At 43.3% G+C, this 12,535-nt stretch overlaps 1 protein-coding gene across 2 annotated transcripts in view; it reads right to left on the bottom strand.

The window, feature by feature from the left end:
- Window positions 1-12,535, bottom strand: part of FBXL7 (F-box and leucine rich repeat protein 7) — a 232,272-nt gene that overhangs the window by 174,923 nt on the left and 44,814 nt on the right. The window contains exon 1 of one of the 2 annotated variants that reach the window (XM_066186340.1): window positions 7,048-7,710. The exons of the other annotated variant lie outside the window; for it this stretch is intronic. Within the exon in view, the coding sequence (XP_066042437.1) occupies window positions 7,048-7,084 (37 nt within the window). The 5' untranslated portion in view covers window positions 7,085-7,710. Of the gene's footprint in view, window positions 1-7,047; window positions 7,711-12,535 lie in introns of those variants that run through there. 2 annotated transcript variants of the gene reach the window in all.

Raw genomic sequence — 12,535 nt, 5'->3', positions numbered from 1 at the left:
AAATTCCATTTTTACTGAAACAAGGTTGTGTGACTCTTGATCAAAAGTGGTTCTTCCTAGTTAGCTGTCTTTGATGTTTTGCCACTGTTTGGACTCCTCTTTCTTTCTTAAAGAAAACAAACAATCAAAAAGACAGCCAGCCTCATAATTGCTCCTTTTAAAATAGCATCTAAGAATTTCATTTGGTTTTCTTTTTACAGGAACAAAGAAGGAAATTGAGAAAGATATTTTTTAAAATAGATTCACAGGAAAGAGTATTAAAACACTTTCATCCAGGCTAATGCTGATTGAAAAGTATATCATTACTGCAGCTATTATACAGATTCGTACACAAATCCCTGAGAAAGAAAAGTGCCACGTGATTTCAGATGCTTACTTGACAAATTTATGTATTGCAGACAGGAATTTCCTGATTCAAAACATGAGCATGAAAAAGAGCTTCCTGTTGCTCACTTTATTCCAAGGGTAAAAAAAATCCCCAAAAGACAACAATTTTCCCGTTTCCTTAAGGCAGAGATCATAAAATTGTATAGGGTGAAGAGATCTATTTTGCCAACAAATTACTTTTGTTGAGTTTGGATACTGGCACCGAGTTGGAACCTTCTCCTTAAATACCTGGTTGGACACAGCCAACTCAAGCATAACATCAAGACAGTAACACCTCCTTGATGCTTCAACTCTTTTAAGGAGGTCTCACATAAACCTGTCCTCAATGCCATGTTGGTGCTAGAAGGCACACAAGTAGATTTGGAACTAAAATGAGGGCTATGATTAGACAGAACAGCTTCTCCCCCCCAAGGTCAGCTACAAGACTGCAAGTTCTCAACCTAAATGGTACCTAAATAACAAAGCCCTGCAGCTTGTCTATCCCATCACAACCTGCACATCTATACACAAAGAAAGTTTGGCATACTTCTTCTCATCAAGAAGGAACAGATTTTACTGGGCACCCACCACCTGTTCTTCAGCTTTTGAAGGTCTCTACTCCTTAATGAAATAGTTGTCCTAATTTAGCAAGGCACATGCCCTGTATTAAAAAATAGGGCATAGCTAACTATGAAATGAAGAGCAGAAATAAACCACTTGTGCATTTCAGCCTTCAAATGTCATCTAGTGCCTTCTGCCAATCACTTTCCTAATGCAAACAAGACACACAAAGGAGCAAACCAATTCCTAGTTAGGAATTGTTCACAGAAGTAAGGAATCCAGAAGTGGCAAAAGGACTGAATCTGCCAAAAAATTAAGTTTGCTGAGGAGTTTTTTGCGGTTAGCTGTTTAGACTTAAAACTGCTTACCCAATTCTGAATACAGGTTGATTTTTACTTTCCCCCCTCACAAAGAATGATACAGTATCAACTTCAGTTCAGATTTTATGAAGTCCAGTTTGGTAGAAGGAAGTTCAAATTCAACTTAGAAAAGTTACCAAAGCAGTCTCATCTCCTTCCGTGCCTTTGGGGAGTGGGCAAAAGAAGGATGAGTATGTGCAAGTCCTGAACTCCTACTACCTTAGCTGAGACAGGTCTGCTGGAAGCTTTCCATGCCATGCATCCTCAGCTGGAAAGTTTATTCAGGCCTCTAACTGGCACCCAGTTAACAGTTTATTTTTTTTATATGTACAGAAGAGCATCCAGTTAATCTGGCACCATGCAAAGCCACCAACCAAGTCAAAGATAACTCCCTAGAGCACAGTTAGTTAGCTAATATCTATTTAAAAAAAATAAAAAGAAACCCTTCCTTCCCCAGAAGCATTTTATGAAAGAATAACATTTTATAAAATAACATGGATGTTAGTCACTAAGTTACTTTCTAAAAAGCAATCGATAAAGGTAGCAACTTTTAAAAGCCTAAATCTCCCACAAATCTGTAGCTCTGTGTGTGTATAAACACACATGTTTGAATTGCACACAGACTGGTCATTTTTTAGAAAAGAAAACTGCTTTATGAAAAGCTAACAGCAGCACAGCAGCTCATTTAAGTGCTGTGTCCAGCCCTCCTCCTGCCCCTGCCATGTGATCTAGACAACAACATGCAACATAAGCAGTGAGCTTAGAGCAAATTTACTTTTTGGAGACAAACTGAGTAAACACACATACACAAAATCACTTTGCATTGCTCAGTTGACAGTTGCATTAAAAAATGAACATCATAAGCAGCATTTTTGAAGATTGCTTTTGGTTAAGAGCAGTTGGCCACTGTCAGACTGCAAATTCACTTTCAAAGAAACAACACTGCTTGAAGGATTGACATTTGGAATGTTGCTATATTTCCAGTCCCAACTTCACTGTTAAGAGGCAAGTCTCATCACACTGAAGGTAACTGAGTGAAATTCAGCCTGAGGTAAAAGACAAAAACCAACACTGGACAAGTACCAAAACACAGAATACAATCACGTAAGTAAGTGCAACACCAAAAGCACTATTAAGCAGCACCCTTATATTTACAGTAGTCACATGGATGTTAACGTTGAAAAACAAACAAAAAACCCCCACCAGAACAGTAAAGTAAGACAGTGGTAAGTGTGATATACTAAACTTCATGTTTAACAGGTCTAATAGTAATATATAAATGCAACTCAGACATCAAAGTAAGGTGAGGAAAAGAAATGCACAGCCTAGGAGCCTTTTAGCACTCAACTTGATGAGACTTTTCACTTGACTCTGGGAACCTCATAGGGTAGAAAAAAATAAATACCAGAATGAAAAGCTGCCCTTGCTTCTGAGGATGCAGTACACAGGTAAGATACCTCAGGGGTTAGTGAATAGAAAATACCACAAATGAAAGTTTGAAGAAGGAACATTTTCAAACTAAGAACAAAGTGAAAGTTATTCCTAAAGAGTTTGCATTAAAATCTTCCCAAATTAAATATTCAGATTAAAAAGAAAATGTTCATCAACAAGGCTTATGATTCAGAAAGGATGTTGATTTCCTTGTCTAAGGTGCTGTTTCACCTATTTCACCCACAGTTTCATCCATTTTTCCCCCACCATCCTCTGTTCTCTACAATACCAGGCTCCCATGTTACATCAAGTCTTTCATGATACATTTTAGCTGATCAACTAGAGCTGCTGCTCATTGTCATCAATCCTCTCTAGAGCAGCTTCTGGAAGGAAAAAGTGCAGGAGATGCCCAAAGAAAGTTTCATCCACAACTGCAGGATTCTGGACAGCTGACATTAAAAAGACATTCTTTCACGTGGTCGGAACATCAGTATTGTCAAAATTTTGTACCATCATTTACCTCCTCTCAAATTTGACTGGTTCTCAGGTCTCAGTTCAATGAAGAAGTCACTTGTGAAGAAGACACAAAACTTGAAAAGTTATTTTGCACAGCAGCAATTTCACCTCAATGCTACAGCTTCCTTTCATATGTAAGGACACAGATTATTCCTCCAACTCATACCACAAAGCCAATTTCCTTGTATTACAGAAGCCTGTGGTTTTAAAGTCCTTCCCTTGAGGATGAGAAACAGCCTCAGGTGGAAAGAGGAACAGCATCCAGTTAACCTTTCCCCAAAGGCCCCATGCCAACAGCTGGCACTACAGTCAGCACCCACGCTGCCTCGCCCTCAGCACAGAAGGTTTTTCTGGGCAGAAACATTACAGAAACTCTGCCAAGGTGTCTGATCAACTTGGCAATAGTTTAAGGGCAACATTCTTCAATTCAGTCCCCTCATCTGTGATGGTGAGTAGCGTCTTGTTTGGTCAGCTGCATTACATTTTAAGACAGGTCCTTAAACAGAACATCTGACTTTTGATAGCTTCTACAACAAAAGGCTGCTCTGTCCACTATCAGACACAAGGCCTCCTCTTATTTAAAAACCAAGCAAGGGGCTAAATAAGTGAGAGAAAGTAGAATGATTTATCCCCATGGCAAGAAAGTGAAAGGCAGCAGTAGGACTCTTGCTAAGGTAACTGATGATTTCCATCAGTTTACTTGCATAGGCAAAAGCCCTACAAGTTCTGCTCCATGATGAAGTGGATTTCTTGCTCTAGTGATCTATTAGCATCAATAGCACTGTTCAAACACAACTGCTGGAATGCATTCAGAAAGACTCATCTCAAGTTTTAACACTTCAGTCTGAATCTACTGCGTACTACAACAAGCCAGAAATCTCAATCTCAACATATTTTTCAGGTGAACAGATTTCCAGGAATAATTTGCCCTGTAACAATTATTTTTAAAGTCCAAATAAAAACTAGGAAAGTACTCTTTAAAAGTGTTTAATATTTTACATTTAAAAAGAGGTAAATTCCTGTAAACAAAGTCCTGTTTATATATTAATTTGTTATAATTCCTTAAATGACTGTTGTGTTCATATCCCATCTGCATGATGTGATTTTTCAGGTACGCAAATTTATTTACACTTTAGCTTCATTCAGAGCAAGTTTTAGCCTTAGAAAATTAAATTAACAGAAAGCAAACACATTCAAAGGCACCATCAATTATACACCAGACTCTATATGCTGATTTAGAGTCCTCAAACATCCAGCTTGCCCAGTGCATCTTAACATGACAACTGTAGCTTCCAATAAAATCGCATTCAATAAAGCCTTGGCCAATCAAATAAATAAAGGCAGTCCAGTGTAGTTTATGTGATCAGTCACAAATACTTAACTACCTGACATTATTACATATACAGCACAGATGTGAATTTCAAAAAAGATTTATTACTGGTAAGTGTAACAATGTAGCAATCTATATAACACCCAATTTCCTGGTCATAAAAGCTCCCTATTTTAGAAGTGATATCTTGAGCAAGAGTTATCCTTGCCCTAATGTATATGTTCAACATTGAGATGAGAACCAATTCGGGCAAATTCATGAAGTTCTGCAGTTCCACAGCAGATAGGAAGGAAAGCTGTGTGAAAAAAAAACCCCAGCCATTTAAAAAATCATTTGTGGTTGTCTTCCTGAAACCTCACCTAATATATCAGCAAACAGCAAATGGGAAAACAGCCTTTAAGAAGCTCAGCTAACAAAGGTACTTTTCTCCACCCCTAAAATGACATACCATAGTGCAGCATCAGCCTACAAAGCCCAACAGGCTGAAAACTGTGTACCACAGACACCACTCCATGAACTTCCAAATGGATATTCAGGCTGCTTTTAAAGTGCACAGAAAATGGTGTTACCCCTCCACTCAGGAGCATAATCACATCCTACTAAAAAGTAACTTTTTACAGAAATTAGGTAGTTCGTTTGCCAAAGGCACCAAAAGCCCCAGTAGTTTATAAACAAAAAAAAATAAACAAACAAAACCCCCCTCCCTTTATTAGTTTTAGATTTGTTCTCCTCTATACCACTCAGGAAATGAAATTAGTATGAGAGCTTCTCCAAGTATCTCAGTAAGTGATGATGCACAGAAGTTATCAGGAAACATGATCTATGAGGCACATTAATGATGAAGTTTTGGTCATGGGGATTGGGGATCTTTTAAGTTTATTTTAACTTTAAATCACTATTCTACTTAATTCTCAAGACAGGTAATGGTCTGCGCTGCAAAGATTAATTTGCCACATGCAGTCTGCTCATCCAGGATCCAGTCTCCACTCTGAATGGAGGAGAGAGGTGAACTAAGAACATCCTGGAAGTACAAATCCTCCTCTTCCTCACAGTGCCTATCAGGTCCTTCTGGAACAGTTAATCTCTCCTTCCCTTCACTGAGGGCTGCAAAAGACTCTGTGTCAGTCACATCTCCCACCCCCCCCCCAAAAAAAAATTGTATATTTGTTGAAGCAATCAGTCTTTCGAATTCACAGGAAAGCTCAGGCATGCATCCACACCTTCCTGTCATTGAGGTGAACAACCCCCAGCAGCATGACCAGAACTATCAACAATGACCCTTTCAACTGGCGAAAAACTAAGATTTCCCCTTTCAGGAGGAATCCAAAGAGGCTTTGATTGCAACTTCCAGGTTCACCCCACTTATGCAGGAGTTTTTCTAGTGATGGTATCAATTGACTTAAACCCCAGGACAGGAAGAATAGCTTTAGCTTAAAGCATCTGACTTCATCAACTCTTCAGAAAGCGGAGCTCATTTGGCAATAAATGAAAGGAACTGCAGACTCTGCTCTAGAAGCGGCGTCTTTCCCCTTTCCTATACACAATCTTCATGCATATTTTGGATGCAAGAGGTGTATTCTTTGGCAGTTGCCGTCTGAACTCCTAAAGAATGGAGCAGACCACAACATCTTCTCCCTCGCTCCACCTACAAACCCTGAACAACAAAAAAAGGGGGTGGTGGTGATCCTATACGGTTGCCCAATATGCCAAGGGGATGGCATATAACCTACAGAGTTGCCTAAATACTTGTAGGGTAATACATATAGAAAACAATTAGAAGCTAAAGAAAGCTTAAAATTAGCTGGCAGGAAGACAAACTTGCTGTACTTGCCATTGGTTTGCCTGACACCAGCTGACTGTTCCAGTAGTCCTTGACACCAGAAGCAAAGCAGCTGAAATTCATCCCTGATGCAACTCCAGCGAGACTAATAGGTTTCCACAAGAGCGAATCAGGCCCTGTATATCTAAAACCAAGCCCACTAAAGTTGCACTGAAGCGAAATTGCAGGAGTACAATCTATGGATAACAGCTGGAGAACATTAACTCTCCCCCCAACCCTTGCCGGGGTTAATTTTTTTCTTTCTGTTCAGACAGGAAGCAGTCATATAGCATACTGCATAATATAAGGATCCTGGGATATAAAGACGAGTTGAAAAGGATTACAAAGAGCACTCTACAAGTTTTTAGAGTTAACGCTGCCCTAACCCCCGAGCTGCCTTCGAACAGCAAGCCGCGCCGCTTCCCCGACATCATGAGCTGAGACAGCACTTAAACTCCTATCTAGTGGAAAAAAAAAAAAAAAATTAAGGGTGTTTTTAAGGGGCGCAGCAGGAGCCCAAGGACTGTGTCGCGGATCCGGGCGGGGGTCGTCCCGGCCGGGGAGAGGAGGACCACGCCGCGGCGCCCCCCGCCCGGTCACCCCTCCCCGGCCGGGACGATCCCCGCCGCCGCTCCAGCACCCCTCCAGCCGCCCCCCCAGCTCACCCTCGCTGCCGTACTGCTTGCCATTGTTCGCGCCCATCCTGCCGCCTTCATGCTCGTCGCCGCTTTCCCACGCCGCCGCTCAGCATCTCTGCCGCGGGGCGCCGAGCGGCCGCGGCGGACGAAGTGCAGCCCTGGGAGAAGAGCCCCCAAAAGTTTTCACGACGACATGTCCAAAGGAGCCTTGCAACTTCCTTCGCTTCTTCTCGGGTGGCCGACACCCTCCCTTCCACACTTCACATTAAAAAAAAACAAAACAAAACAAAACAAACAAAAAAAAACCCCAACAACAACAACAAAAAACCACTTTAAAAGCAAAAGAATCAAAAATGCGATGTATCGTTACACCCTCCCCGCCCCGGTTTCCAGCCGGGGTGTCCGGGCCAGGAAGAAGGCTCCAGTTATAATCCACAGGCAGGACGGGCGGGACGGCCTCCGGGCGCTGGCTCCACACCCCGCGGCTGCCGCTCGCTCCTCCGATGCTTCAGCGCCGCTCCGCCCTCCTCCTCCTCCTCGCAGCCCTGCCGCTGCTGCCGCCTCCCCCGGGAGGCCGCCGCCAGCCACTTGTTGCCCGGGGCGGGAGGAAAGGGAGCCTCGGCCGCAGACTTTTGTTAGCGGCAGGCGCCTCCTCCCGGCGCCCAGCGCCGCCGGGCCGGGGGAGGGAGGGGATGGGGATGGAAGGAGGAGAGCCCGGAGCCGGCCCCGGCCCTTAAAGACACAGCGCCCGGCACGGGGGCTCCCCTGGCCACTGCCCCAACAGGGCGGCCCGGCGGGGGTGGCTCCGGGGGCTGCTCGCAGAGACCCGCCCAGGGGCAGCCCTGCCCGGCTGTCCTTCCGACAGGCAGGACAGGGGCTCTGCGTTCTGCACCTTCGCGGCAGCCCCGACCCCGTGCAACTCCCCGAGGGCTGGCAGAAAGTCGCCGTGTGTAGGAGGAAGCCGCGCAGCAGGGACGCTTGCTTCTCGTTCCCTCCGGCTGCTCCGGAGTTCGCACTGTTTTCTCCTTGCAAATGATATTCCCACAGTCACTCAATTCCAGTGAATCACTGCCGGCCTTTGCCGCTGTGATAAATATTGTAGGATTAATTCGTGTTTTCTTTATAACATGGTATAAAACCTATATAACTGTAATCTGAGAGTTAGTTTGTATGTTACTGTGTAATGTTCTTAAGCCTAAGGAATGCAGGGTTCCGGGAAGACATTCCTCTGCCCAAGAAATCACCCATCACCGAAAGAAAAGAGGGTGCCACGCATGGGAGATGGGGCTGAGCACCGCCATCATCAGTCATCAGCCAAGCACTCATCACCCCATAGCCATCATCCCAATCTCATCAAGGACATACATTTCAATACCTGGTCCCTGCAAACCCAGACATAAGCTTATGTCTCCCCGGAAAAACCATTCACCAAAATCACATCCAGAAAAGGAACCAGATGAATATGAATCCAAGACCATACACACAAAAGCACGGATGAAGTAATCGGTTGCACAAGCCCGGGAACTGTATAAAAATGGGCCCTGCACTCCCCGAATTTGTGAACCAAAAGGGGGTTCTGTGCCACAAGGGGCAGGATCTGCTGTTCACCCAGTGCCGACTCCCGGGATCGGAACTGCGCTTTGGTTGTGGTTTTATCGGGGTTTCTCTATTTCTCAAATTCTTGATTTGTTGTTTTTATTAATAAATTTGTTATTAATATTTTTAATTCACGGATTCGGCTTATCATTTATAACAGCCGCTACATGGAAGAAAAAATATCCAACTGTTGAACATCCCCCAAATTAGTTCTTCAGGTATCCCATGGGGATATATCTCATCCCTTGAGATGAGATGTTTCCATTTAATTCAGCTGTCTTTAAAACCAGTTTCTGCTTCTTTCACCCCAAAAGACAGACTCTTAGACCACTGGGGTTGTCAGGGATAGTGGACGCCGTTAATGGGGTTACGTGCCTTTCCTGAGTGCAACCCACCCAAACAACGGCATTGGGAAGGAAGAATTTCACAAGGAGAGCCCACACCACTTCTGCCTGGCAAAAGGGGCTGGATAACAAGTGATGCTGTCAAATGGGAGTGAGGATGTACTGTGTGTGACCAGGTTAATACAAAAACTGCCAGTCCCAAGAGGGTACTTGCCCCCAGTGGGCTAGCTAAGAATAGGAATTAAGCTTGCTCCACACAACTGTTACCCATATTAAGTGGTAAATCGGGTGTTACCAAAGGCTTTTTGAGAAAGGTTCAGGTTTAAAAGAAGTGAGAAAGCAGGATGAAAGTTTGTGATAGGTGGAGAGAGACACTAGAGCAGGCAGTCCTGGTTTGGTGCTGGCATCTCACCTCTGCCTTGGGCTGATGGTGCTGTCTCTCTGTCTGGTGGCAGGTCAGGGTGTAACAACCAGAGATCCCCACCCCAGATGTGCAGGGGGCTTGTGGCACGTATGTTAGCACAGGAAGCAGCACAGATACATGTAAGTGTGCCTGAAATGTGGTTGCACAGGTACCTGCAGGACTTGTGGGGCAATAGAGGGACCCTACCAGAAGAGGAGTGGCGGCTTGTAGTCCACACAGCTGGGGAGTAGCATGCCCAAAGCAACGCATGTGTGAGACTTGGAATTTTTAGGATTAGTTTCAAAGTTCTTTACTTTGCAAGTATCTGTGGTTGGTGCTTATGTGTTGTATTGCTCATACTGGGCCCAGCACAGAGCTCACTGATTGCTAGGCCAACATGCCCTTGTTAAAAGAACACTTTAATTCTGATTTGATTAAAACCATGAGTTGAGTAGTTTTCCCTGCACCGCACTATGATCTTGTGTATGTAAAAAGCCTGTCTTCCTAAACATATCACAACACCCACAAGAAAATTACTCCATGTACAGATGATTCTGAGTTAATGATATCTTTGTCACCTCATACAAATGGCATATGAAATGGCAAAAGTATCAGAGGCAAAAGTATCAACACTGACAGGACTACAGAAAGGGTGTCTAAAACCTGAAGTTTTGGGGATGGGGGAGTTATTTTTTTTTAAAGTGCATTTTCATTAAGAGGTGGGCTAATTGCCAGAAGCTGAAATGGGTACCACGAGCACGGGTGACTGACAAGTAATCAGGCAATGTCTGTGAGGCTCTTCCCATCATTAACTTCCTCCTTGTAAAAAAGTTTTGGTCCTGATTCAATACTGAACACTACAATACAATGCTACACACACCCTTCAATTCTCAAAAATCAGTGAAGGTCTAAGAAAATAGTACCTTCTGGGGTCAGACTCATCAAATGATTAGCCTTGGTCCTTTGAAACAAAGTATGAATCAGTCTAATAATACAGGTTTCCATAATCAAGGGTTAATTTCTAAGCACTAATATGAAACAAACTCAGTACTGTGCCAAAGCAAGTAGACCTTGACACAAGTGTCTGCTTAACAATCTCTACTTTCTTTTTGAGAATTACCTGTTCAGGGGCAGGGCAGGGGACGGGGGGAGCAATCTGCTTTCTGTAAGACAATAAAAGGTTGTGGGGCAAGGTTAATATCTGCTCACATATGAGCCCACAGACTGCCAACAAATACATACATCCAATTAGCTTTTTCCTGCTATGTGGCACCCCAAACACTTGTTAGCAACTCACCTAGGCAGAGTAGGATGGTAAAGGAAAAATATTGGGCTTTTACAGCACAGCAGCCTACCTTTGTCACTCAAACCCTCACACCCAACTCGGCTGTGGGCCGGCACAGCCAGCCATTACCATCCTCCCCACCAGTGTTGCAGGGCAGGGATAGTCCCCAGCTGTGGGACAGCACATGCAGGCTGGAAACAACACGTGTCCCTGCTCCATGTGCAGCGCAGCTGTGCTTAATTCTAGCCTGAAATACAGCAATGGGAGTAGCCACTGCAAAGGACTCCTGAGGAAGCCTCTCAGCTCCTCATGGCACACTGTGTGCTCTGCATCCCGTGTCAGTCAACCACCCAAAAGTTTTCCTGTGTGGGTCATAGGATCAGGAAGGCAAATGATCCCACTTCTAACTCGTAGAAAGCTGTGCAACTTTTCTGACATATAAGAGAGAAATTTCTCAGACTGGTTGAAAACATCACCTCACACAGACCCAAGCATATAGGTGTATGTAAATAATTCTACATCATCCAGAAATTATGAATTCACTCTTTGAGAGCAAATATAGCGGTTTCCCTCCAAATTCAACATCTGATGTACCACAACGGAAATGACTCCCTTTGCCAAGGGGTAATTTTGCTTATGAAAACCAGCATAAGCTGATGCTTTGTGAGACAGGAAACTCAGCTTTTGAGGGAGCCCTGTAAAGAATAAAGATATTAGAAAGACATATTACCACTCTGTCAAGTTTATGACATAAATCCCAGTAATATTCCACCATGACCAGAACCAAAAGGAAAGAAAAACAAAAATAATAAAACAAAATACACCCAAAAACCAAACAATCGAACCAACCAAAACAAAATACACAAGCAAACAAAGAAAAAACATCTGGGGGTAAAAAGTCCGGAGAGGAAAGAAGGCCTTGGTCTAGGAAATTTGAACAGAGCTTTCTGATGAAGGACTGAATATTGCTGCTGCACATTGTGTTACACTCATTCTATAGGAGAATGAGGTGGAGGACACAGGGACAAACAGTAAAGTACCAAACTCATTTTGTTATAAAGACAAAACTCTCACCAGAAATGTATCCATCACAGATGATACTGCTGAGAATGGGTAAGTGTTTCATGCAAGGCATGTAAACTTGGAGCCCAAAAGCATCAACATGAGCAGAGAAGCTGGGAAATGCTAGTTTGAAGAAACTCTACAAGTTCCAGCTAGGACTGAGTCACCTTATAGCCCTTCAGTATTTTCCAAACACTTGGTTCATTGTGGGATTCGCTGTGGCACCCTGGGAGGCCTGTTATGTTCAGACATATGGTTTGGGATTTAGTACCCTTATGGTGCCTGCACATGAGACTTAAGACATTTTCTTTCAACAACTTCAGAGATGTTTCACTCATTCTCGGCAAAATTAGGTGGTAGCGTTTTTCCCTTTTTTTCTTCCTTGTCTTCTAGTTGGTCCATACCTTATCCATTGTGATTATTCAGCTCGAACTACATAGCATATTTATATATAAATGCAAAGGACAGGTAGGAGTCTCTTGGCTGTGACTGAATTTAGCTGTCTGAACCATATCATATAACTCCTGTGTGAAGCTGTTTGCAATAACCCTTTAAGGCACTCACACCTTCAAAATGGTGCAAAGAATCTGAAAACACATCAGTTCTGCTATTTTTTCAATGATTCAAAGGAGATTTCAGTAAGGACAAGGACAACTTTTGGTGATTTTGTCTCTTAATCCAAGGAGATGGGATGAGATGGAGTACTATCAAATGCTTAGTAAGACAGAAAAATTTGTTGTTCCATATAAGATGTGTCTTCCTATGCTTTCCTTCTTCACAAGGAGACATCAATGCATTTATCTTAGACTTGTATCCTATCCCAGC

This window comes from Chamaea fasciata, unplaced genomic scaffold (genome assembly GCF_029207755.1).
Source record: "Chamaea fasciata isolate MVZ Bird 193981 ecotype frontalis unplaced genomic scaffold, bChaFas1.0.hap1 SCAF_1, whole genome shotgun sequence".
NCBI classification, from domain to species: Eukaryota; Metazoa; Chordata; class Aves; order Passeriformes; family Sylviidae; genus Chamaea; species Chamaea fasciata.
This window is presented reverse-complemented; position numbering and strand designations above follow the sequence as displayed.